Below are 25439 nucleotides of genomic sequence, written 5' to 3'. Positions count from 1 at the left end.
CTGCCTGAGGGGAGACTGAGATGAGCTCTTAGGCAGAAGCTCTTCCCTGTGAGGGTGCTGAGGCGCTGGCACAGGGTGCCCAGAGAAGCTGTGGCTGCCCCATCCCTGGCAGTGTTCAAGGCCAGGTTGGACACAGGGGCTTGGAGCAAGCTGCTCTATGGAAGGGGTCCCTGCCTGTGGCAGGGGTTGGAGCTGGAGGAGCTTTAAGGCCCCTTACAACTACAGCTCTACTATTTTTATAAAGGAAGGGCTGGGGCAATGGTTTTCCCTGGGGGCACTCGAGGTGGGGCAGAGGGAAGCTGGGGGGTGGCAGCTGCTCCCCACAAACTCTCAGCTGTTGAGACCTGACAAATCCTTGAAATCATGGCAAATCCATGGAAATCACACCAAGTCCCATGGGAGCTGCTGCAAACCCTCCCAAAGGGCAGGTCCCCAAGGCGCCCGAGTGAAACCCCACACAGAAAAACTGGATGCTACACAGGTTCTTAAATACTTAGTTCAGATTTATTTAAAGTCAAGTCAGTTCGTGGACACTATTTATATTATTAAAAACACTTGGAGGTTGGTACTTCTAGCAAAAATATACATTTCAGTTTGAGGGTTGTTAACGCTGGCGAGGAGGGAAGAGCAAATGTTCCCCAGGTGACGAGCATGAGCCCCATGTCGGCTACGCTGAGGAGGACAAATCCCCTGGGATCCATCCAGTGCCTTCCCCCAGAGGGCTTCAAAGTGCTTTAGAAACGGTCATTCATAACCCCCCTGTGAGGTAGGGAGGGGAAAGGGAAACTGAGGCACGACAGGAGCTGGGGGGCAGCAGCAGGGGCAGGTTTGGGGCCAGCCAGCCCTGGGAGGGGACACCCAGAGCAATTCCCTTGGGGTTTTAAAGGAATTATTGCACCAGGGAAATCTGCTACCCTGAACAGGAGGAAAACAGAGTAAAACCGACTGATTTGCTCCCACAACCCCTCCTTGGGAATATCGGGATCACAATAAGGCTGCTCAGGACGTACAGGACCACAAGCTGCAGGTGGGCAGGTCCCAAGAGGGACTGAGCCCTTCCTGGAGCTCTGTGTCTCCCAGAGGCTGGGGGACAGGAAGCTCCTGTTCATCGTTGGCAACCCTTGGTCTCCCCTTTTATAAATCCTTGGCATTTCTACTGGTTTAGAGCTTCAAAGCTCTTTGCAACCAACACAGCACCTAATCCTTGCGCTCCTCCTCCGAGCAGAGAAGAGATAATCCAGCTCACTTTCACATAGGGGAAACTGAGGCAGGACAGTTAACAGCTCAATGCCCTTTCAGCATCACAAGCACTTTGGGCTGGCTGTGGCTCTCCCCTTGCTGGTGTTTCTGAAGGCTTTGCTTGCTCAGGTACTGACAGGGAGCTGCTGCACAACCCCCAGAGCCCCCCAGGCTGGCGAAGGGGCTGCAGGACAAGCCAGAAGCCCTGCACCTCACCCTGACCAGCCCCAGGCCTTGCACAGGCCTTTCTGGTAACTGACATCCCTGCAGGACAGCCTGGGGAGCACAAAGACTCCATCCTCTGCTCTGAAGGTGGGTTCTGATGAGCCAAACCCACCTCCTCGTCCCTCCGTCTCTCACATGGAGGTGCTGAGCAGCAGGATCCCTTTGAAACAGTGGTACCGGGAGCAAGGGAAGGCAGAGATCACACAATCCCTCTGGGAGACAGGAACATGCCACACACCGAGGGGAGGGAGCAGCAGTTGAAGGTCTCTGCTGGGACCGCACCACCCACCTTCAACACTCTGGCTTTTCTCTGGGATAGGGAGAAACATCCTTTCATTACACTGTCCCTCACGGCTCAGGACCACTTCGGAGTGCAATACAAAGGTCAAGACACATCATCAGTGCTGTGGCTGGCCCCAGCAGGTACCTGCACCACGCTCGGGTGTCCTAATGACCACACCATCTCCCACCATCCCCAGACTGCTGGAACCCCCACCATGTAAACCGCGTGGTTGCTCCAAGGAGCAGCTGAAGAGCTGGGCTGTAGTAACGGAAACTGTAGCTTATGATTTGCCTTTGTACATTTGTTAGTGTGTGTTAACGGGAGCCCTGGGCCTAGCAGGCGGTGGCTGATGGCGTCTCGCCCTATGTACCGTACGTCAGGGTCACGTAGAAAAGAGTTTCCAGTAGAAGAAATGGAAGACGTGGGGGGAAAGGTTTTCTTTGTTTCTGTACAAAGAGTCTTGATGGGAATCATGGCTTCATTTGCATAAATAACAGGTCCTTAGTACATGTCCTTGTAGATCTCCTGCAGAAGAGGGTGCAGAGATGTCTCAGTCTCTGTCTTCTTGATCTTCTGCACGAGCTGGGCGTGCTCTGTCACCAGCTGCCGCAGGTCTGCCATCTTCTGCAGCAGCTTGGGGAAGAGATACTGGGCATCCGGGTGGTTGGACTGCAGGTGGAACTCCAGCGCCCGCAGGATGTTATCCTGGATCTCCTCCACTTGCTTCACGTTCATCAGGCCAGGGCGGTCTGTGGAGAGGAAGCTGCAGGGTTATGGTGTAGCCCTCCAAAGCACATGCTCCTCCTGGGAAAAGGGAGATGGGGACTGTAACCCACCCACCATGACTCCAACCTCAGCAGCTACACCAGGGGAAGCGTGCCCTCAGCCAACACATCCCACAGCAGCATACAAGGAGGTGCCACTTCTCACTGCTGGTCAGCATGACCAGCAGGTCGAAGGAGGTGATCCTGCCCCTCTACTCTGCTCTCATGAGACCCCACTTGCAGCACTGCATACAGTTGTGGTGTCCCCAACATAAGAAGGACATGGAGCTGTTGGAGCAAGTCCAGAGGAGGCCACAAGGATGCTCAGGGGCTGGAGCACCTCCTGTATGGAGCCAGGCTGAGAACACTGGGGCTGTTCAGCCTGGAGAAGAGAAGCTGGGTGGAGACCTCAGAGCAGCTTCCAGTGTCTGAAGGGGGCTCCAAGGATGCTGGAGAGGGACTCTTCATCAGGGACTGCAGTGATAGGACAAGGGGTGATGGGTTCAAACTGAAACAGGGGAAGTTCAGGTTGGATCTAAGGCAGAAGCTCTTCCCTGTGAGGGTGCTGAGGCACTGGCACAGGGTGCCCAGAGAAGCTGTGGCTGCCCCATCCCTGGCAGTGTTCAAGGCCAGGTTGGATGGAGCCTTGGGTGACACAGTCTAGTGTGAAGTGTCACTGCCTGTATCAGGGGTTGGACCTGGCTGATCTTAAGGCCCCTTCCAACCCAAACCATTCTATGATTCTACACACCTTGCTCTCAGTTCAGGCTTGCCAGGCATCAACTGCCATGAAGAAGTGCTGGTTTTGGAACTGTTCTGTTCTTCTCCCACCCCCCTAAGGCACATCTCTGGCACCCCTGAGCTGCAGCTTAGGTCCCACAGCACATCCCAAACCACCTCTAGGTACAGGAGGACTCTTCTTGACACTTTCATGGCCAAGAGCACCCGCTCACCTCCGCACAGGATGATGGCAGCCACAAACAGAGACAGGTCACTGTCATCCAGCTCCAGCGCGTTGAACTTCACTGCGAACTCAAACTTGGGCTCCATGATCTCGTTGAAGGGCTTGCGCAGGCTACGCAGGAACTCACGGGTCACAAAGCCATTCCCATTGGCCACCAAGAGCCCATCCTTGTTCATGATAGAGGCCAGCATGGCAAAGATGGCCTCGTGCACCCCGTATTTCAGCAGAGTCACTTGGTCGTTCAAGTAGAGGCCTATGAAGCTGGGGATGCTCTTGGCAAACTCGGTGAGCTCCCGCACAGTCTCGACCGTGGTGCACTGGCAGCGGTAGAAGACGTGCACCCCGATCTCCTTGTAGGGGGGGATGCCATTCACTAGCTGCTTCCACACCAGCCCCTTTTCTGCCTGCCACAAGGTGTCCATGTCATGGATCACAAAAGGCTGCTTGAAAAGAAGCAAGCAGTTAGGAACACATTTATGACCCTGCTCATTGAAGGGGGGTTGGACTAGATGGCCTATGAAGGTCCCTTCCAACCCAAACTATTCTATGATTCTATGAACATGCTGCATGGAGTCAAGACACCAGCTCTGCCAAGGACACCTGCACTTGTCTGCCTGTCCCTTTGCTGTTCTCTTCCTTCTGGCGCAATCTGTACCCCCAGAACAGCACAAGTCTGCAGAGGAACAGGAATTTTCCCAGCCAGGGGCAGGATCGGTACAGCCCATCTGGCTGCAGCTGGGAGCTGCTGCATGGGGAACAGCCACAGCAGGATCCCCCAGAGAACAGCCCCCTGTGTTGGTCATGGCCAACCCTGCCTGCCCTGGTGAGGGAACTTACTGGGGTGCTGCTGGCCTTCCCGGTCAAGATACCTCTCGCCTTCTTTTTGGTCATGTTGAAGTTCTTCAGGTAGGCGTTGTAGATGTGCTTGGAGAATGCCTTCAGGTCGGCCACCTGCGGGTTCTGGCAGCTGATCTCACTCGCTGTCAGCCCTGCCACCAGCTTCCTCTTCTCTGCCTCGGGCATGCGGCCAAAGCGGATTGCTGGGGGACAACACCAGTTGGTCAGGACACTGGGGATGATCCAAGGGGATGCATCCAGGGAAGCAGCATCTGCTCTGCCACCACAGAAGTCTGCTGGTGAACACCGACACAATGCTTCTCTGGGGATGCAGCTCCTCCAGCACTGACACCTTCATGAACCAGCTGTTACTGCTCCTGATTACTCTTGCCAACACCAGCTCCCATCCCCACTCCTCTGGGCTCTCACACAAACCCCTTTTCCCACATAAACACCTTTACTTGCCCCAGAACAAGATGGTTACACCTGAAGCTTAAAAATCCCAGCACAGAAGAGCAATCTGTGTGTCCAGCTCCCTCTGGGCCAACCCATAAGGGAAGGCCACGTGCCACCAGCCAGCTGGCATGGTGGGGACAAACCACCCCTTCTTGTGGAGAAGGGGATGAAGAGGCAAAGCATTGTGTTTGAAAGATGATTCCCTTAGCAAGATGACAGCAATGGGCTAAAGCAAAGGCACATAAAACCCCTCACAGAAGGGCAGGTGGCCCCTTGGCACCCAGCAGTGACACTCACCATTATGGGACATTCCCAGTGAGAGGCATTTCTGGAAGCGGCAGTACTGGCACTTGTTCCTGTTCTTCTTCTGAATCTTGCAGCTCCTCTTGCACTTCTCATACTCCAGTTTCATGCGGATCGTCCGGCGGAAGAAACCCTGCAGGTGGTGGCACAGAGCAGGGGGACAAGGGAACAGCAGTGTTAGCACCTCCGGCTGGGGACAAGGGGGGGTCTTATCCTTAGGAGCCTCATGGGGGTTCGGCCGGGTGGGGAGGAGCAGCCCTGGCTCTCTGACACAAGCAGTCTCCACCTCAAGGAGAGGTTGTGTGGTGGGAGAAGGGGCTGCAGAGGAAGGGCTCTGGGTTGGTGCTGGGAGCTGTGGGTGTGATTCTGCAGGCAGAGAGGAAGGCAGGGACAAGCGAGCCCCAGCCTGCAGGAATGTCTGGCAGGGCCTGGGCCCAATGCAGCCCCACTGGCATCTGCTGTGGGGGAAAGAATTTCAGAGGCGCATCCAAGCTGCGGCCAGAGATCCCAGGGGGATAAACACACAGCTCACTGCTGAGCTGCAGCACAGAAAGCATCTTTAACAGCAAAGCCAGGGTCCCCACGGGGACAGGCAGATTTGCCTTACAAAGTAAATCATGATGGGGCAAGATTTAGGCCTTACACATCTCAGCTGCCTCCCCCAGGCCAGTATCTGTCTGCCTGTACTCTCCACACTGGCTGCAAATGATGTTCAGCCTGGAGAAGAGAAGCTGTGTGGAGACTTCAGAGCAGCTTCCAGTGTCTGAGGGGGGCTACAAGAATGCTGGAGAGGGACTCTTCATCAGGGACTGCAGTGACAGGACAAGGGGTGATGGGTTCAGACTGAAACAGGGGAAGTTCAGGTTGGATCTAAGGCAGAAGCTCTTCCCTGTGAGGGTGCTGAGGCGCTGGCACAGGGTGCCCAGAGAAGCTGTGGCTGCCCCATCCCTGGCAGTGTTCAAGGCCAGGTTGGACACAGGGACTTGGAGCAAGCTGCTCTAGTGGAAGGGGTCCCTGCCTGTGGCAGGGGTTGGAGCTGGAGGAGCTTTAAGGTCCTTTCCAACACAAACCATCCCATGGTTCTAAGTTTCTAAAATCACTCAATCCTGCATCCCTGTTTTGCTGCAAATCTGCTGTCTGAAGATACCATGGCCCCAGGGGTCAAGTCCCTGCCTGGCCCAGCCCCTCACGCACCTTGCAGCCCTCGCAGGCGTGGACGCCGTAGTGAAACCCCGAGGCTCTGTCTCCGCAGACTCTGCACTCCACGTTGAGCGCTCCCAACGCCGCCTCCTCGCAGCCCATCTGCAGTTGGTCCGACAGGGAGGGAGAGGAGCTCTGCGAAAGGTCTGCAAGCACACAGCAGGTACATCCCTTTGGGCTGCAGCCACAAACCCAGTGTTCTGTCCAACTGGGACTGCCAGCACTGTCCCACCCTGCCACTGGCATTGCAAGTGGGCAGTTAACGTCTGAGATCAGGCACTCGCTGCGGGCAGATGCCAAGCACAGAGCCAAAAGTGCCCTCGGTGTGAGAGACATCAAATCAGTGCTGATTTCTCCCCTCTGGCATTTGTGTCTAGGCAATGAAATCCAACCAGCAATGTTCTAATCCCCAGTTGGCAGGCGGCTGGCACAGGGCTGCCCAGCTGGGAAGTCCACGGCTCTGGAGGAGCATTTTCAGTAGCAACAGATCTTCCCACTTCAGCTCCTACAATCAGTTTGCACTGGGGACTTCAAGAAGTAGCCAGGGAAGCATTCTCAGGCACCCTGGGAGTCCCCTCACGTTACCTCCCTATCCTTTTAACTTCCATCTCCTAAATCTCTGGCAATGGCTGTGCAGTGACTGCACAGAAAGAACTGAGCCTCTCCCTAAGCTGGCCCTCAATGCATCTTCTTGTAAGGGGAAGAGATTAAAAACAAGCCACCAAACTCCGTTCAGGGGCAGGTCCTCTGCCCTTGCAGCTGAGCATGTGGATGCCTGGATGCTCCCAGGGCTCCACTCACCTGTGTAGCTGCTCGAAGGCAGCGAGCTGTCTGGTCCTCCACTTGCGTCTGAGGCTCCGCCTGCCACCATCACTGCCTCTTCCTCTTCCTCCTCCTCTTCCCTGACCTCAGGTACTTCCTCCTGTAGTTGTTCCATAATTGATCACCCCTCAGTGCCAAGGCTGCAATCGCTGTCATAGCTCTGGCATCATCCGCGTCTATTCGAGATGGACCCTACCAGGCTGTTCCTGTTAGCCTGTGGGAGAGAGAAGAAAGCACCCGCTGAGCACCCCAGCAGCAGGGCAGTATGGCACCACACCAGGACCCCTCTGCTTTCCCTCCTTAAGCCAGGGAGACAAGCAGGACCTTTAGAGGTCACTTTACACTCTGGTACAAACACTCTGCAGGCCTCTAGGAAGCAGAAGCTCACTGGAGCTGTATTTAAAGCCCAGCAGACAAAGCCCAGACCACAAACCAGCCCAGGCATCACGCAGGGACCTGCAAGTCCCACAGCAGAAACACTGCCCCAGACAATGTCCCGTGAGCAGCCAGCACCCTGGGGTGGCACAGTGGATGCTGAGGCCAGGTCTGACAGCACCAACACCACCAGAAGGATTCTGATAGAGCTGCCTTCACCCTCCACCCCCGGAGCTTGGAGGGAGGGCAGCAGCCAACCAGGGCACAGCAGCTCCGTGTGGGTGGGAGATGCTGGTAGAGCCAGGCTCAGTTAAGAGCAGACAGTGGCTGAGAGCCCCTGGCCTGTGTGAGCCATCTGCAAGCCTGATGCTCCCTGTCACGCTCCTTCCCATTCCAGCGCTGCCAGTTCCACCAGTTGTGTTTATTTCCACTTGCTGTGCTGTAACTGGCCTCGGCTCCTGTGCCAAGAGCTGGGTTCAACGCGTTGCTGCTGCTCCGAGCAGCTGCTGGGCTGTGCTCAAGCAGTGTGATCACAACAGCAACACAATCCAGCCTGTGTCCCAATCCCGGGTTTCCTGCGGGAGGAACGGCCCCGTCCCCCCTCCTGCACGCTTCCGCTCCTTGTTTGCCTTAGTCCATCCCAAACAGCCCACAGAAAACTCAAGCTGTGTGAATGGTGCATCCCCACTTCCCATCTCCCTCCTATGCATCCATGCTGGATCTTGCCTGAGCATTCACCTCATGCCTCAACATCCCAGTGCTCATCTACCTCCAGATCTTGGGTCCTAAACTGACTCTCGCTTGAATAATTAATATCTCAAGCCCAGTTTATGTAGAGTTGCATCCAGTTCCTGAAAGGAGCTATTTTTAAGTGGAGAAATAGCCACTGAAATCCATCTTCCACCAGGAAAGCCTCAATTTGCATGCGTTAAACTGATGCAGCATCCTCGAGCCCACAGCAGAGGGAAATGAGTAACCTACTCACAGGGAACCCGCACAGGATCAGCCTCCAAGCACCAGGATGGTCTGTGATCCATGCCCAAGCCAACACCACAGCACTGGCCTTGCCGGGGATAGGAGCAGTGAGCCCAGACTCCCTGGGCTCATTTTCCCTCCTGCAGCAGACCCTCACGTTGGCACTTGGAATTGCGCCACAGCCAGCTCCTTGGACTCACTGGAAAGCCATCAGCAAAACCTGCAAGCAGGAGGCTGAATGCAAACATGTCCCAAAGCCAGGGCACAAGTCACCTCTGGAGCCTGGGGCTCCTGCAGGAGAGGGGGCTTTGCTCTTCCCCTCCACACTGGGAATGCCAGGGGCAGGGCAGATGGCTTTGTTTCCAGGAGAGCTATGTTAGAGGCAGCCAGCAGCCCCCTCAGAGCAGGAGCAGGCAGAGGGGTGCTCAGACAAGGGCAGAGCACTCCCTCCCTGTGCCTCCACAAGAGCACTGAGGGACCATTGAAGGGCTGTGTTATCCTTGGCCTCCTCTCACACATCCCCCATGGTGGGACATGGCACACGGCAGGAAAAGCAATTCATGGGAGACGGAGGGAAACGAGCTCCATGGGTTTGAAGGCTATATATAAATGAACGTACAAACATCAGGAAAATGCTTGTGCCTGGAAGAGCAGTTAGCGAGGGAAGCTTGCGGCAGGAGAAACTAGGCTACAGTGGAAAATACAGCCTGCAGCAGCTTCACAAGCTTCTTAGCAGCTCTCTTTTGTCTCTGGCATCCAGCACAGGCCACTTGCTATAAACCCAGTACAGATGAAGCCCTCTGCTTCACCCCAATTGCCACTGGAACAAGGTGGACACATCACTTTAGCGGCATCCCTGGCACACTGTCCTCCATCCGCCTGACCTGCTCAGGGCTGTGCGCTCCCCAGGGTGGCAGCAAGTCTGCAACACACAGCTTACACTGCCAAACCCACCAGAGCAACCCCAAAACCGTGCTGGGGTCACTGCCTGGAGACGGGGGGGCAGCCCTGAGAGGGCAAAAAGCAGGGGCTGGGATGTTCACAGAGTGCAAGGCCAGGCTCCAGCTAAGACTCCCCATGTAAATGCAGGCGTCAGGGGAAAGATAAGGATTTGGATCCCACCCTTTGAGAGCGGACCGAGCCAGAGAGAGAGAAAAGCTTCTACCAGAAGGCTCTGAATGTATTGTTTTAGTATCTCCTTGCAGGCCAAGAGTGCAGGGGCCTGGCCAGAGGGAAGCTGTGAGCACTGTTTGCACACCTGCCTTTCCCTCAGCCATTCCCGTTTTCTAAACACACACAGAGGGAGGGAAGAGGGAAAACGGGATTGATTCCACACAGGAGGCTGCACCCCTGCCTTGGGGCCAAGGCAGCCACCGCCCGGGTGAGAGGCAGGGCACAGGCTGTGCCTGCACCCCAGCATGGAGCCAGCCAGCATGGCAGGCACCCCCCCCCCAAGAGATGCAGCCCCCAGCCCTCCCCTCTGGGCCAGGGGCAGCACATGGAGGCTGTGGGGCTGTGCTGAGGTTTCACACATGCTCCTCTGCTCCTGTGAGCCCCGTGGTGCAGAGTGGGGTGTCCTGGGAAACCAGAGCTCCCCAGAGGTTCCTCTGAACTCTGAGCATGAGCACAGCCATGGGCAGAGCTGTCACAGCCCTGCATCCTTGTGGGATGCTGCTGGGGATGGCAGAGGATGGCCAAAGGGCCCATCTCAGCCCCAGGACCGCTCCATCCACTTGGTGCCTTCGCATCCAGCTGCAGAGCAGGCCGAGCCAGAGGAGGGATGACTGTCTCCTCCCCTTGGCTAAAAAGCACCAGCCAGAGCACAGCCCAAAGCTTTGAGCTGCAGCACACAGCCTCCTCCTTTTCCTGTTCATCAGCTGTTACAGGGCAGCGATGGGAAGAGGATGGAAACATGGACATGGAACGTGAATTACTTCCTAAGCGCCTCTGGAGAATCCAGCAAAGCTGTTTCCTTTCCTCTTCCACAGGATGGAAATGAGCAAGAGGGCAATCATCTCGTGACTTGCTCTGCCCTTGCCTCAATCCGCGTTCCAAGGAGCTTTGGTAAGCCTAGCAGAGGCAGCAGCCACCCTCCGGGGAGCCAGCAGCAGTGGGGCTGTTTGCTGGCTCTGGGCTTGGGCAGATGCCTGCTCCCATGCTGCAAAGAGCACTGCAACAGGTTTATCTTCACTAGAAGTGGGAGCTGGCATCTATGCCAAGCTAAACCATACAGCAGGAATGGGGGAGAGACACGGCACAAGGGGAGGAGGAAAGAAACCAGGTTTCTCACCAGTGTTCCTGTCCCAGTGCAGCGTCACAAGACGGGGACGTGTGTTCTAACACAGACACTCAGGTGCTGGCAGCCAGACAGCCCCAGAGCCAAAGCAAGGAAGTGCTTGTAATTAGAAAGATCTCATCTTTAACCCAAGTGTAGTTTCACTGGTGGTGAGCTCGAACAAGAGGTGATTTTGGTGTGCTCACTGGCCAGGACACATGCTCCCACTCCCCTCCAAGAGACATCCATTTGTTTCCAATATATTTACCCAGATGGGATTGCCCAAGTCCCCACTGCAATCTGGAGGATCATCCAGTGTAAGATCCCACCCTGGAAGATGGGAGTTTCCAGGCAAAGCAAAGTGCCAAAGAACAGGTCCAAACCTCCCTAGGGCCAAGTCACAGAGCTGACCTGCTCAAAGCAGTTGTTCAAGTTACTGGAAAAGAGGTCACCAGGAACTGCAAAGGGAACCAGTTTATGGCAGGAGCACTTCCAGCCTGTGTTTGTATTACAACTCCTGGGTTGGAGTTTTAGCCAAATTCCCGGTCAACAGAATTGAATCCCTTTGGAAGGGGCAAGATGAGAACACAGCCCTCTGTACGCTTCCCATGACGCACAGCACATCACGAATCCACAAAGAGACATTGAACTGAATCCATAAACAAAATGTGATTGCTGCTCCTTGGCCATCACTTGCGGACGTCCCCTGGGATGTGTCACAGCTTCCGATAGCTGCAGACCAAGTACCTGTCTCTGTTCCTCCTCCTCGACATCAGCTACTACCAACAAAAGCCAAATAAGAGCTAAGCAGATGCTGCAATAGAGGAAAGGTAACTTGAGCGCACCGAAGATGTTTTTGTTTCTTAAAGATCATGAGCTAATGAGATCTCAGCAGCACTTACTGCCCAAGTGCTTCCCCCCTTACTCACAGGCCTCAAGGCAGACTACATCAGCTGGGGTGGAAAAGCCCTTTAAGCTCATCCAGTCCAACCACTGCCCAGCACTGCCCAGGCCACCCCTAACCCATGGCACTGAGGCCTCGTCTCCACGTTGTGTGAACACTTGCAGGGACGGTGACTGCAGCCCTGCCCTGGGCAGCCTGTTCCAATGCCTGAGCACCCTCTGGGGCAGGAATTGTTCCTCAGCTCCATCTAAACCTGCCCTGGGGCAGCTTGAGGCCGTTTCCTCTTGTCCCATCCCTTGTTCCTTGGGAGCAGAGCCCAGCCCCTCCTGGCTCCATCCTCCTCTCAGGCACTTGTAGGCAGCCATCAGGTCCCCCCTGAGCCTTCTCTTCTCCAGCCTGAACCCCCCAGGTCCCTCAGCCCTTCCCCATCACACTTGTGCTCCAGGCCCTGCACCAGCTCCGCTGCCCTTCTCTGGCCCCGCTCCAGCACCTCAATGTCTCTCCTGCAGTGAGGGGCCCAGAGCTGAACACAGGATTCGAGGTGCGGCCTCACCAGTGCCCAGCACAGGGGCACAATCCCTGCCCTGGCCCTGCTGCCGCACTGGTGCTGGTACAGGCCAGGACGCTGGGGGCTTCCTGGCTGCCTGGGCACAAGCTGCTCGTGTTCAGCTCCATCAATCAGCACCACCAGGTCCTTCTCCATAAACAGCTTTCTAGCTGCTCTTCCCCAAGCTTGGAGCGCTGTTGGGGTTGTTGAAGTAACATGCAGAAATAAACTCAGAGCCAGCAAGGAAGAGCCCTTCCATGTGCCCCTGGCCAGTGTTGACAGTCGGGGCCAGACTTTCCTCTTGAAGCATCAGCTCAGGCATTGTACCATGAGCCAGCCCAGTGCCATGATGTTCTCCCCAGTGCTGGCTGCATTTCACCAAGCACGAGCCCTGAAGGCTGAGCAGCAGGGTGCTGCCAGAGCTGCTATTGCCCTCTTGCTGCCCAGGGAACTCAGGACAGAGGGTGCAGGAGATTCCCTCACTTGCCTTGAGCAGCCAAAATGAATCACACATCTACCACATGTTTTAACTCACCCACTTCCTGGACACTGAATGGAAAACAAAACTTACAAAGGTTACAAAACTCGCTGATCCTTCTCTTTTTGCACCACAATTGCTGCTGTCCACAAAACAGAATCACAGCTCCAAAATGAACTTCCTGCTTTCTTGCCTGTGCTGAGTTTCTACAGAAAGCAAGAGGTATGGTAAAACCAGAAGCAAATCAAACTTTGGGCAATGAATTCATATGTAGAAGGGAGTCTGACAGGCTGCTCTGCTCTTTATTTCATCCTCCAGGAGCTGCAGGCACCCCTGGCACAGCAGCTCCATAGATGTACTCAGAAACTGGGAGAGGGTTAATGCTTTCACAGGAATCATCCCTACACCTCCCATTGGAGGGAATCCCTGCTCTCTTCATCATCTGAGCAGCTCTGTAGCTGCCTTTAGCAGAAGGGGTAAGAGCATGGTGGGAGGTGAAGAGCTGAGCAGTTGTCAGCTCTTCTCTGAAGTCCTTCTTCATGACCTCTAGCAAATTCCATCAATCCCAAAACCTCCATTTCCCTCATCATCATAAAAACCCCCAACAACCCAACCCCCACCCCCAAAATAACCAAACCCAGGACTTTGAGTGCTTCCTTCCTGGCGCTGCGTTAGCTCACAGCCACGGCATGTTTTGGATCCATCAGTGCCAAGTGTCATTGTTTGTTCCCCGCTCACGGATTTGGACCCCTGTCTGCAGTCACGCTCCCAAGCCTGGCCCAGGTCAGCTCAGCACACTGCTCGTGACCCCTCCTGTTGCACGTTCCTAATCCAAGCGTTGCCAGGATTAAATAAACGAGCACATCTCCTCCTGGCAATTGCTGACCAATATTTCTGGTTTGTTGTCAGCTCAGAACAGCCCAGGACGCCCATGGGCAGGAGGGGAACGTGGCTCTGACCTGCTGGAACAAGGACCACAGCCAGGAGACAAGCAGGTATCAGAAAGGTGACACCAGCAGGGCTGCTCAGAGCTGGAAACTCATTGAAGTGCTGCTATTTGAGAAGATCATTAAGTCTGGTAAGGAGAGAGGCTCATCCCACTGCACTCCAGTGGTGCACTGGCTTCACAGCAGAGGTGGCTGTGAAGCCCTGGCAATGCTTTGGGAACAGGGTTGCAAACAGCATACATGGAGCTGGCACAGAGGCACAGAGCAGCTTGTATGGGGCTGCAGTGATGATTGAGGGTCTAAAGGGACTCTTGGACCCACAGACCTTGCTCCCATCTCCTGGTAGGGACCCACCAACCCAGACCAGTGGCCCCTATTTATGTTCTTTCAGCAGCCTCTGCTGCTGTCCCACACGTGCCAGCTTTCACATTCCTGTCTCTGGAAGTGCCACAGAAGCTGTCTGGGATATATTCCCTTTACCATCCCGAAGGTGAGCCTGTTGGCAGCTCAGAGAACCCACCACACCACTGTAAACTGATACTTTCCACAACTTCTTGCAGTCCCCTCACACTGTACTCCAGGGCACTCTTTGCTTACAGACCCCTTGTCCTGAACCTGAGCAGGACACATGGAAGGATACAGTTTCAGGAACATCAGTAATTATAGAACAGGGCTGACGAGGGAGGAGCTCATGGGAAAAGCAACACCACTTCCCAAGGCAAACAGTGGGCACAGGCTGTTACAGACTCCAAGCAGCATTTCAATGGAAAATGAGGAAAGCAGCAAGTGGAACAAGTGCAAACAGGAGCAGTGCTGGCAGCGAGCAAGGCCATCAGTTGGCAGTGCTGCAGGTACCAGGAAACATTCTATTTTTGCCCAAACAGTGTTACTGGGACACCAGCAAGTGTCACCCCAGTGTCTGGATGGGGCAATCAGCTCCCCAGAAAAGCAATGAAGGGCAGAAAAGTAGCAGCTGGCCAATGCCACCCTCTGGATCATACATATGTGTGCAGGCTGCTGCCTGGAGCCAAATACCCAGTAAGGTTTACAGTTAGGCTTCCAGTGCTCCCAGATCCAGGAAAACACCCACAAAATCAGTAGCAAGACAACTTCTTCTCTGCCAACTGTGTGTTCGGCTGCACGCCCAGAGCGTGAGCACAGCTCATGGAGGGGATCCTGCCCCTCTGCTGTGCTCTGGGGAGATCCCCCTGCAGCCCCGATCCAGCTCTGGGGCAGCAGCACGAGAAGGATGTGGAGTTGCTGGAGCGAGGCCAGAGGAGGCCATGGAGATGCTGTGAGGGCTGGAGCAGCTCTGCTCTGGAGCCAGGCTGAGAGAGCTGGGCTGGGGCAGCCTGGAGAAGAGAAGGCTCCTGAAGGGGAGACCTGAGAGCAGCTCCAGTGCCTGAAGGGGCTGCAGGAAAGCTGGAGAGGGGCTTGGGACAAGGGATGTAGGGACAGGCCAAGGGGAATGGCTTTAACCTGCCAGAAGGGAGACTGAGCTGAGCTCTTAGGCAGAAGCTCTTCCCTGTGAGGGTGCTGAGGCGCTGGCACAGGGTGCCCAGAGAAGCTGTGGCTGCCCCATCCCTGGCAGTGTTCAAGGCCAGGTTGGACACAGGGGCTTGGAGCAAGCTGCTCTAGTGGAAGGGGTCCCTGCCCATGGCACGGGTTGGAGCTTTAATGTACCTTCCAACACAAACCACTCCATGACTGATTCTCTTTGCAGTGACAGAGATTTTAGATCTCTGGGCTAAACAGTAAAAACCCCCATAACTAGACAAGAATCCTCCAGCCTATATGCAGGTTTTGTCACACTTACATTTGGACTCCCACAAAAGTGCTACTGGTTTTGTAGACCTTAGCAAAATATCCTGGGCACGCTGCTCTGCTTCCAGGATGTGGCTGACAGTGAGCAATTATGCTCAGGCCCAAGTTCAGATGACTCAGCAGGGCCTAGGAACAAATCACTGTGTTTGCTGCATCTCTATTTTAACCACAGAGCAAGGAAAAAGAGCGAGTCTGACTGTGAACATCTCCATACGGAAAACCTCAGAGAACATTATATTAGCCTTGTTACACAAACTAGCTCAACAGCCTCTTAGGGAACTACAGGGGAATGATGTTTCCCGACTATTTTTGGCTACATTCACACAACCAGAGCTGACTGCAGAAGGAGGTTTCCCTGTGTTTTCAGCAGCAATCCAAGCAGCAATCATGTCAGCAGCATCCTGCCAAGACTCCTCTGCCAGTCAGAGGACCACAGCGCGCTCTGACCATTTGGATTTCCACCTCTTTAGAGGATCACAGTGTGCTCAGCTGGATTTCCACCTCAGGGCCCAGACCCCAAACATGTGAGCAAAGCATTAGCATCTTTTACAACATCCTCATGTCTTTGGCATCATCTTGGGGGTACAGATAGAGCAGGCGAAGTACACAGCCAACAACGACCACTTCCTAACACAACCAGGTCAACCAGCTCCTGGGAGCTCAGCGGGTTCCAACAGCTCTAGCTCATGCTCATCAACGACCCTTTTCCAGAGATTCCCATGTCCTTAAGTCCCACAACACGCCACAGTCATGAGAACCCACTGACCATCAGCCCTCATGGATTTAACAGCTTTCAAGGTCCAACAGCTCCAGCAGAATCCACAGAAACAACTTCAAGGTGAAAAGCAGCTTTAGGCATTTTCAGAAATATTCCAGACTGGCATTAAGATAGAATCAAGAGTTGCTTTAAAAGAAAACAAATGTTTGTAAGAAATGGGGCAGGACAGGAATTTGAGGCTCCCAACACTGAGGTGGCTGCACAAAACAGTGCTTAGTTTGAAGCCATCTCACCCATCCTCTCTTTGGCCTGACCAAGCCCTTCCTAATGAGACATTCATTAGTAAAGTTTGTCCTAATAGACCATCAAATAAATGCTTCCCTATCAGCTCAGGTAAGAAAGCTTATCTGCCTTTCTAAACCACCAGAGCTGTTCCCCGTCTCCATTCCACGTCTCTATTATGGGCTTGAATGTGCATGTTCTGGTTTTTGCTATTCCAAATCCCAGTTCCCAGACTAGGGCAAACCAGAAAATGCAGAATGAGGGCAACAGTTCTGGTTAGTATAGACATTATCTGGCTGTTGTTCTCCACAAGCCTCAGACACGTGCTCTGGCTTGACCCAGCACCACAAGAAGTGTTTGTGCTTCTGTCTTGTGCTTTCATTCTATCTCCTCCTCCCCAGTCAGGATTCCCTGCAAACCACAGCCTGCACAAACCCCAAACCTTTGATCAGAACTTGGCCATGGGGATCCCTGGAAAGCACCTCAACACACACTCTGGAACCCTCTGCGAAACCAATTTGAAAGATCTGACTCAATGGATCTTAGATGTGCACAAGCACTTGGAAGACACACATTTTCCAGATCCTATGATCCTAACAAGGAATATTAGAGCATTTCAAGATCTCATCCTGAAAGTAAGATACATCCTGAGTCAGTTCTGCTCTAAACCCTTCTTGCAACCAAGAAGGGCTCCACTGAACCCTGGGTTGGGTTCATTGGAGGGCTCCAATGAATGCCCAAAGCATTCATACTGGGGAAGATGCCTTGATCAACAGGCTTCATATTGGCATCAACTGTTCCACTCTAAACCCAGCTTTGGGAAAGTCATTTCCGAGGTATTCTGCCAATGCAAGCACATTGCAGAGTATAAAATGAAATAAAATAAAAGTCCTACAGAAAAATCTTACTTGTACTCGCTCTGGAAATCACTTCTGCTTGTCTAGGCTTCCCCAGAGTCTCCAAGATTATTCCAGGGATAAGCAGTGTATCTCTGAATGGTGACACCTCTAGAAAAGCAGATATTCCTCTGCAGTCCCTGATAAGAAAGCAGCTGCACAGCCTGAACAAACCTGTGGGTATGAGCATGGGCAGCTGTTCCTGCTATAAAGCAAAAGAGCTAATACAGATCACAGAATAAACCAACATCTCCCAGATTTCAGCCAGGACAAGCCAGGCTGAGTCCTGGCAGCACCTTTCTACCTTTTGGGCAGAAGCACTGTAACAGCATCTCACCCAGCTAAAAAATCATTTATGTGTCAAGTCCTGCTGCACGCAGCAGCCCAGGAGTCTCTGGTGGTTCTAATCCCTGTGTCTAAAAGAACATTTGCAGATTTACAGTTCACAATTCAACAGCTACAGACAAAATATTACCAAAAGGCAACAAGATGTACTGTACAAAGATACATACTGCTCAACAGGCAAAATGCTGGAGAGACAGAGACCATTAACATCAGTAAGCAGCTCTGTACAACAGTGCTCTTCTGATCAGCAAAGCCTCATGTGGCTCATTACAAAATCGTCTCCACACGCTGCAAAGATCCTTGGAAGTCCATCTCTCGAATGCCAGAACAGAGACAGCACAACAGCTGCCCCAACCTGACACAGAAACCACATCTCTGTCCAGCTGAACACCTTAGATGTGTGCTGCAGCAAAAATAACTCCCCCCCTACACACAGACAGCCACAGCACCCTTAGAGGCTACATGCAGCACAGGGCTGCAGGGCGACTGCAGTGAAGACTTTGGGGCATCATTTCAGGGGTCTGTGGGCAGGACAATGTCCACCCAAGGCCGTGCTGACCCCCTCCTCAAACTCCCTGCCCCAGCTCTGCTGTAACCCACTCAGCTTTGTCACAGTAAGGTGACAGACAGTACCAGCACTGCTGCCAGATCACATGTCTGGATCAGGAGGTTACCCAAATGCAGTCCCTGATCTCATGTGCCCTCCCCAGTCTACAACAGCCACCTTCAGTCATAAAAACCAGTGAAATAACCAAATATTAGGTCATTGCACTTTGATAGTAACAGTTGGCTTAGAAGAACAGGATTAGACTATGATACTCGCAGCATACTCCTAAGTGTAATCCATTAAGATTGCATTCAAAAACTGAGCAAAAATAAGGCATAAAGTTTAAATTTAAAAAAGCAAGTTTAAGCTCATGGACAAAAGGAAAGCTTGCTGAAAGCAAGCTGCACTTCCTAGGCTCTTCCCTTTCCCAAGGTTTTAAAAACATAGGTAGGATAAATGCTTTGGTAGATGGAAGGGAAAGGGTTACCTCTCCGGAGCCACTGTCCCCTGTCTGCCTGTCGCTGAAAGCCACTCTTCAGTTACCATGTCAGCATAGAGAGCTGAAGACTGAAGCAATCTGCAAGAGAACACAAGGGGAATTTGCAGGGCTGTGCTGAAGGCCAGATATTTATGCTGCTGGAAGAACTGGGCTGGATCCAACAACAGCTCTGCAATTTAAACACACGCTCCCTCTACCGCACGCTGAAACCATAGGCGGGGTGAGATCTCTCACAGCGTCTCCTGCAGCTCCAACAGCTTCTGTGAGCCAGGGAGGAGAAGGAAACCCCCAACAGAGCCAGCCCCAACCCCTCACCAGGCTTTGAACACCTCTGCCTTAGGTCAGAGGCCAGTGACCTTGAGTTTTTATGACAATGCATGAAGCAGATGCTGGAAAAAGGTGTGTGCTGGCTGTAAGATGGTTTGTTTACTCAGTTTGCTTAATCCACCTTTAAAAGGCTGCCAGAAAGTTACTGCAGCTTTAAACTTCCTTCTCAGTGGTGGAAATTCGAGGATTTGACAGAGTTCATTCACTCTTCTTGGTTTTCCTGATAACTTTGCAAACAGCCTGAGAATTTCAGGCTCAGGAGAGCATTAAGAGACCAAGGCTGGGGAGAAAAAACTGGCTTGTGAGGCTTTGAACTAGAGGGCTCGGAGAAAATGCACTCTATTTTTAGACACAGTTATGCAGACTAACTGGACTAACATATTAAATAAAGATGCTGTGAACATGATGCTACTTGAACCCTTGTACCCTGCCTGACATTACCCAAGCTTAGTGGCTCCTCCTACCCAACAGAAAAGCCCCTTTTGGGATTGCTACCTCCAACACAGCATGATGCACACAGCAGCGGAACACTGACCATGAACCCAGCAAGAGGGGTGCCTCAGCAGTCAAGGGGGGCAAATTTAGGGCAGAGAGTGAATGCCACAACCTCTGCACACCCTCCTGCACCTCCTGGGTCTGCCACAGCACCCACACCTGCTCAGAAGAGGATGGGAAAAGGAAGTAAATTCCCTGCCCCAAAAGCTGATGCTCCCAGCACACCAGCATGAGTGTGGAGAGTGTTTCCTACACCACCGACAGCCCAGGTATGCCCGGGGGAGGGTGTGAGTGTGAGAACCACAAAAACATGCCCAGTCCTTTGCACTGGAGCGTCATTTGCATGAGGACGGCTCTTTCTTGTGGTCAGTGATAGAATAAAATCACAGGTCCCACCTTGAAGAGTGTCTGTCCTGGTAGGCAAACACGTCTCTACCTGGTAGGTAGAGAAGAGCTTGACTGCCCTGGGTTTGCAGGCAGAGAAGAGAGTGGTTGCACCAGCTTTACAGGCAGAGGGGCTGAGACCTGAGCCAGGACAAGCCTGCCCAAAGGTCATCTGGGGAGGGAAGCACAGATCCAGCGCCCAGCTCTCTGCTTTAATGAGGGCCATAAACCCACACACAGAAGCTTCACTTTCACAGCGGGACACTGAAGCTACAGCAGGTTCTCTCCCAAAACACAAGGTGGTTTTTCTAAACGCCCAAAGTTTTTCTTTAACCCTCCTGGTGAGACGGCAATAAAGTCTTTACAACCCCGCTGGCACACCAGGAGCGTGCTTACTTCCCCTGCACCAGCAAGAAAGCCTGTCCCTGATTCAGGAACAAAGTGAAACGTTGACGCTGTCAAGGAGGGCATGAATCACACGCTGGGAGTGCACAAATCACACCCTGAGCTCTCACCCATCGCTGAGCAGAGCACTCTGCTGCTGCCAGAGAGCTGAGCATCAGAACTGAATTACTGGCTCACCTTGCCCTGCTCACAGCTAACTGCCAGGGCATGCCCCATCACCACCACACACAAGGCAATACTTGCACCAGCTCAGCAGGGTGCAGAGGGAACCTGCCAGCACATCCCTCCTGAACGCTTCCTCTTGTAGCCCTGGCTGACACACCACACAGTCACAGAGAAAACTCCCACCTCAGCACAGCCTGGAGCATGTTTGCAACAGGAGAAGAAAGGGATTTTCCACTGAAGGCAGCCAGGGAGATTGCACAGAGAGAGATGGCAGGAGGAGGGCCAAGAGTAGTAGAAATGGGATGTGGGCTGCTCAAACCAGGTCACCAGTGCAAGAGATCAACACTGCTACCAGCCTTCAGACTCCCACCACCACTGCATCCTCTTTCCATACTCAGATCCCTCTGCATCACCATGATGGACAATACCCAGACCCTATGTCACATCCAAAGCCTGCTTCTCTCTGCCCAGCCCCTGCTCATTCCAAGGGGCTTTCCCAAACGGGAGGGCTCAAGAGACCCATTCCTGCCCACAGACATGACTGTCATTTGTGTGCAAGGGGCCTCCCAGCACAGCTGTCAAAGGAGAAGGTGGCCAAGGCTGAGTAAGTTACACCCAGACGCTGTTTAAAGCCCTGCAGACACAATACAGTCGGTGACAGACAGATGCTTTGGGAAAAGCATAGATGGGATCATCACAGTGGGGGATGTACTCTGTCCTGCCTTGCTGACAAGCTGCATCTTCAGCTGCCTTTCCTCTCTGTGCCTCGAGTTTCCATCCAGAGGCCCTAAAACACACCTACCTCATAAATAGGTTTTGAACTTTAATTCACTGGCTTCTCTAAGTAGGTTGGAGGCTCTCTGATCACATGATTCTATGATCATAGAATAAGGCTCTTAAACATCACCTGAGGTGCAGTCAGTGCACACAAACGTCTGGAAGTATAGCAAGGTCAGGAGGCCTTCAGACCACCTGGAAAAGGGGAGGTCAAAACTCATCTGGTGATGAACAGTTCAATGTAACAACAGAAAACCGTGAAAGGGGGTTGGAACTGGATGATCTTAGGGTCCTTTCCAAACCTAACTATTCCATGATCCTAGTTGGTTATAACAACAGAGCTTGGAGCTAGCCAACAAGGAAGGGAAAACTGCAACAGGTTGGCAGGACAAAACGAAAGAAGAGAGTACCTTGACAGAAAATTAGGTCTCCTGCTTCAAGTCCTACCACCTACTTCTGCGCACTCCTTCACCTAAGGTTTTTTACCAATGCTTTTAAAGGTAATTAAGGGTTACACTCAAGCCAGCCAGCATGCAGGTACCACCTTCCTGCACTCAGCTATGAGTGTTCACAGCATGGGACAAGCGACCTCATGCAGCAGTCTCAGGTGCTTCAGAGCCACAATTTAATAGTGCAGCATGACCCCTGCTTTATAGGTGGAAAAAAGCATGGCAGAAGAAGTAAGCATCTTTTATCTGGGATCTCAGGGAAAGCAGCAGCACAAAGTGGAGATACGAGGCATAAGAAAAGGATTCTCAGACCCTTTCTCAAGCAACCCCTTGCCTGATGCACCACTGATGTGTCATCCTGACCCTTGTGCTTCTCCTCCTTCCAACCCCACACCCCAGCAGTGCCTCTCGCTGGCACCCTAAAACCCCTGGGTAATTCCACCTCTGCCACCCCAGAGCTGGGACAGAAGAAAGGCAGACTGCCCCATCCTAGCCCCCCACAGCCTCCCCTGGTTGGGCCGTGTCCCGTCCTCCATCTTCCCCAATTTCCCATGCAGTAACATGAGCCTGAGCCCTAAAGTCACCGACGTGCCCCTGCTGCCCACCCCCTGCAAATCACTGCCCCCCAGGTCCCTGCCCCTCTTGCACCCCCTCCCTCAGAGAGCCCCCATGCATCCCCTCTCCTCAAACCTGCACCCACAGCGAGCCCCATCTCCACCCTCCACCCCATCATCACCACCCCACAGCTCAGCTGCCCCTCTGCCCCACACCCGGCCTCCTCCCTGCGGCCAGTGCCCCACAACCCCCGTCCCTGCCCTCCCCTCACACCCCCAGCCCCACTGCCCCACAACCCCTGGACCCCACATACCCAACTGCCCTACAGCCCATAGCCCCCACATACCTCCACCTCCAGTCCCGCACGTCCTGCCCCCACATACCGCCATCCCCACTGCCCCATAACTCCTTAACCTTGTCCCCCCCACCCCTGGGCCCCACACATCTCTACCTCCACTGCCCCATAAGGCCCCTCATGCCCCTGTCCCCGCTGACCCACACCCCATGTGGATGTGTCCCTCCCCATCTCTCCACACCGGGCCCCGTCCCCCCTGCCCCTCCTTCCGGAGCCCACTCCGGCCCCCCCCGAGGCCCCGCAGGCCCCGCTCACCTCCGCCGCCGGCCCCGGCCCCGGCCCCGGCCCCCATCCACCCCCCGCCCCTCAACCCCTGACGTCACCGCGCCCGCCCTGACGCCACCGCGCCCCCAGCGCCACTCACCCAATCACGGCCGTCGGCGGGTGCTGATGGCATCACCACGGCAACGGCGCAAGCCCGCCCCGCCCCGCGGCGCCCCCTGGCGGGCACAGAACACACTTCCCCTCCCCCACCCCCCCCCGCTGCGGGGGCGCGCGGCGGCACAAGATGGCGGCAGCGGGGCGGGGAGGGGCGGGGCGGGGCTTGGGGGGCGGGGCGGGGCGGGGGGCGGGGCGGGGCTTGGGGGGCGGGGCGGGGCTTGGGGGGCGGGGCGGGGCTTGGGGGGCGGGGCGGGGCTTGGGGGGCGGGGCGGGGCTTGGAGGGCGGCCGGAGCCACCGCTGCCGGCACCGAGGGGCTGCGAGCACTGCGGGGACGGCGCCTGCAGCCCTGCCCTGGGCGGGGCACCCAGTGCCGAGCACCCTGCTCCAGTGCCGAGCACCCAGTGCCGAGCACCCTGCTCCAGTACCGAGTACCCAGTGCCGAGCACCCTGCTCCAGTGCCGAGCACCCTGCTCCAGTGCCGAGCACCCTGCTTCAGTGCCGAGCACCCGGTTCCAGTGCCGAGCACCCGGTTCCAGTGCCGAGCACCCTGTTCCAGTGCCGAGCACCCTGCTCCAGTGCCGAGCACCCTGTTCCAGTGCCGAGCACCCTGCTCCAGTGCCGAGCACCCTGCTCCAGTGCCGAGCACCCAGTGCCGAGCACCCTGCTCCAGTGCCGAGCACCCTGCTTCAGTGCCGAGCACCCTGCTCCAGTGCCGAGCACCCTGCTCCAGTGCCGAGCACCCTGCTCCAGTGCCGAGCACCCTGCTCCAGTGCCGAGCACCCTGTTCCAGTGCCGAGCACCCTGCTCCAGTGCTGAGCACCCGGTTCCAGTGCCGAGCACCCTGCTCCAGTGCTGAGCACCCAGTGCCGAGCACCCTGCTCCAGTGCTGAGCACGCTGCTTCCTTCCTACTGACTGACTGTGTCTCAGGGGAAAAGCCCCGAGGCGCGGGGAGCTGCTGACACCGGCTCTGCCGGGCCCTGCCTCCGCTCGGCTGCTGGGGGACCATGGCCTGGCTCCAGGTGCCCGCCGGAGCTCGGGGCTCTCCTCCCCTTCCCGGTCTCGGCCCTTCTCTGCGTTGCACCCCGGGGCTGCTCCGCTGCCCGCAGGGGGGTGCAGCTTCCTCCTGTCGGTGCCGTTACTCGAGGTCCGGTCCGGAGCTAACCTCGGGCCTTAGCACGGGCTGGGCCACAGCCGCGGCTGGGCCGGCTCTGCTCCCGCTGCAGCTCGGTGCGGGCTCTGCTCCCGCTGCAGGCACTCACCTGACACCTCCCCAGTGCAGATGCGGCCTTGCCGAACATGTGCCCCAGGACAGCGGAGCCTGGGCAGAGCTGTGGGCCTGGGACTGCGGTTCTGGTGTGGAGAGCAGCAGGGTTCGTGTGTGACCCTGCAAACACTCACACGGGTGATGTCACCCCATGGAGAGCTCCAGGTTCCCCACAGGAAGGGCAGCAGAGCCCCATGGGGTGGTTGGAGCAGCAGAGCTGCCCTTCACCAGTGCCTCCAGAAGCTCTCCTGTGATCCTGCTGCACTTTATTCCTAGTCGGAGGCGCTGGAGCGCATCAGCTGCTGACTTAGGTGAGCTCCAGCCCTCAGTTGCCTGCTCCGGGAGGATGAGACAGATCTGGGCACATCCAAACCTGGCAGCAGATCAAAGGCAGGAGCTGACACTGGTTCTGGCTGTTGCCTCCACGCCTGTCCTTGCCTGCAGCAGTCAGTGTACAGCTTTCTGCCGCGTGGGAACTCGGCGCTTGGGAGCAAGGCAACACTCTGGTGAGGCAGCCCTGGAGCTGGAGAACAGTGATGACACCAGCAGGGATGTGGTCCCACATCTAGGGGCTGTGCATGGGGTGACGGCCTTGTGACAAGGCACAGAGCCATGGAGGCAGGTGGAGGTGGCCCCTTCTCCGTGCCTATGTGGTGTGGCATGTACCTGTCCCAGCGGCTGGTCAGGGCAAGGCTGAGCTAATGAAGCTGTCTCCATCATTGCATTTCCACCCAGCACATTTCCTTCCCAGCAGAGAGCATCGTTTGACACACTCCCTGTTCTTGCTCTGCCTCTGGATCACATGGAGCAATGAGCAGCTTTGCCAGGGTCACCCTGGAAGGCTGCAGCAATTCATAGAATCCCAGAACCCCAGAGTGCTTTGTGCTGGAAGGGAGCCTAAAGCTCCTCCAGCTCCAACCCCTGCCACAGGCAGGGACCCCTTCCACTAGAGCAGCTTGCTCCAAGCCCCTGTGTCCAACCTGGCCTTGAACACTGCCAGGGATGGGGCAGCCACAGCTTCTCTGGGCACCCTGTGCCAGCGCCTCAGCACCCTCACAGGGAAGAGCTTCTGCCTAAGAGCTCATCTCAACCTCCCCTGTTCAGGCGTGAACCCCTTGTGCTATCACTTCAGTCCTTGATAAAGAATTCCTTCCTTTCCAGCATCCTTGTGAGCT

At 55.0% G+C, this 25439-nt stretch overlaps 1 protein-coding gene across 8 annotated transcripts; it reads right to left on the bottom strand.

The window, feature by feature from the left end:
• Nucleotides 1-482: 482 nt before the first annotated feature.
• PPARD (peroxisome proliferator activated receptor delta) lies at nt 483-22893 on the bottom strand. 8 transcript variants are annotated; one of them, XM_062625576.1, is made up of 8 exons: nt 22873-22893; nt 18694-18783; nt 7073-7307; nt 6266-6417; nt 5066-5204; nt 4313-4515; nt 3465-3918; nt 483-2496 (listed from the first exon to the last, which is right to left on the bottom strand). In XM_062625576.1, the coding sequence occupies exons 3-8, from the start codon at nt 7206-7208 to the stop codon at nt 2249-2251; spliced, it is 1332 nt and encodes a 443-aa protein (XP_062481560.1). In that variant the 5' UTR covers nt 7209-7307; nt 18694-18783; nt 22873-22893; the 3' UTR covers nt 483-2248. The 8 variants fall into 8 exon arrangements, with proteins under 8 accessions (XP_062481560.1, XP_062481559.1, XP_062481558.1 ...); XM_062625575.1 differs by lacking the exon at nt 22873-22893 and adding an exon at nt 19568-19764; XM_062625574.1 differs by lacking the exon at nt 22873-22893 and having other exon boundaries at nt 18694-19490.
• Nucleotides 22894-25439: the final 2546 nt, after the last annotated feature.

Source organism: Pezoporus occidentalis, unplaced genomic scaffold (assembly GCF_034315485.1).
Source record: "Pezoporus occidentalis ecotype Australia unplaced genomic scaffold, CSIRO_AGI_Poc_V1 ctg280, whole genome shotgun sequence".
Taxonomy (NCBI): domain Eukaryota; kingdom Metazoa; phylum Chordata; class Aves; order Psittaciformes; family Psittacidae; genus Pezoporus; species Pezoporus occidentalis.
This window is presented reverse-complemented; position numbering and strand designations above follow the sequence as displayed.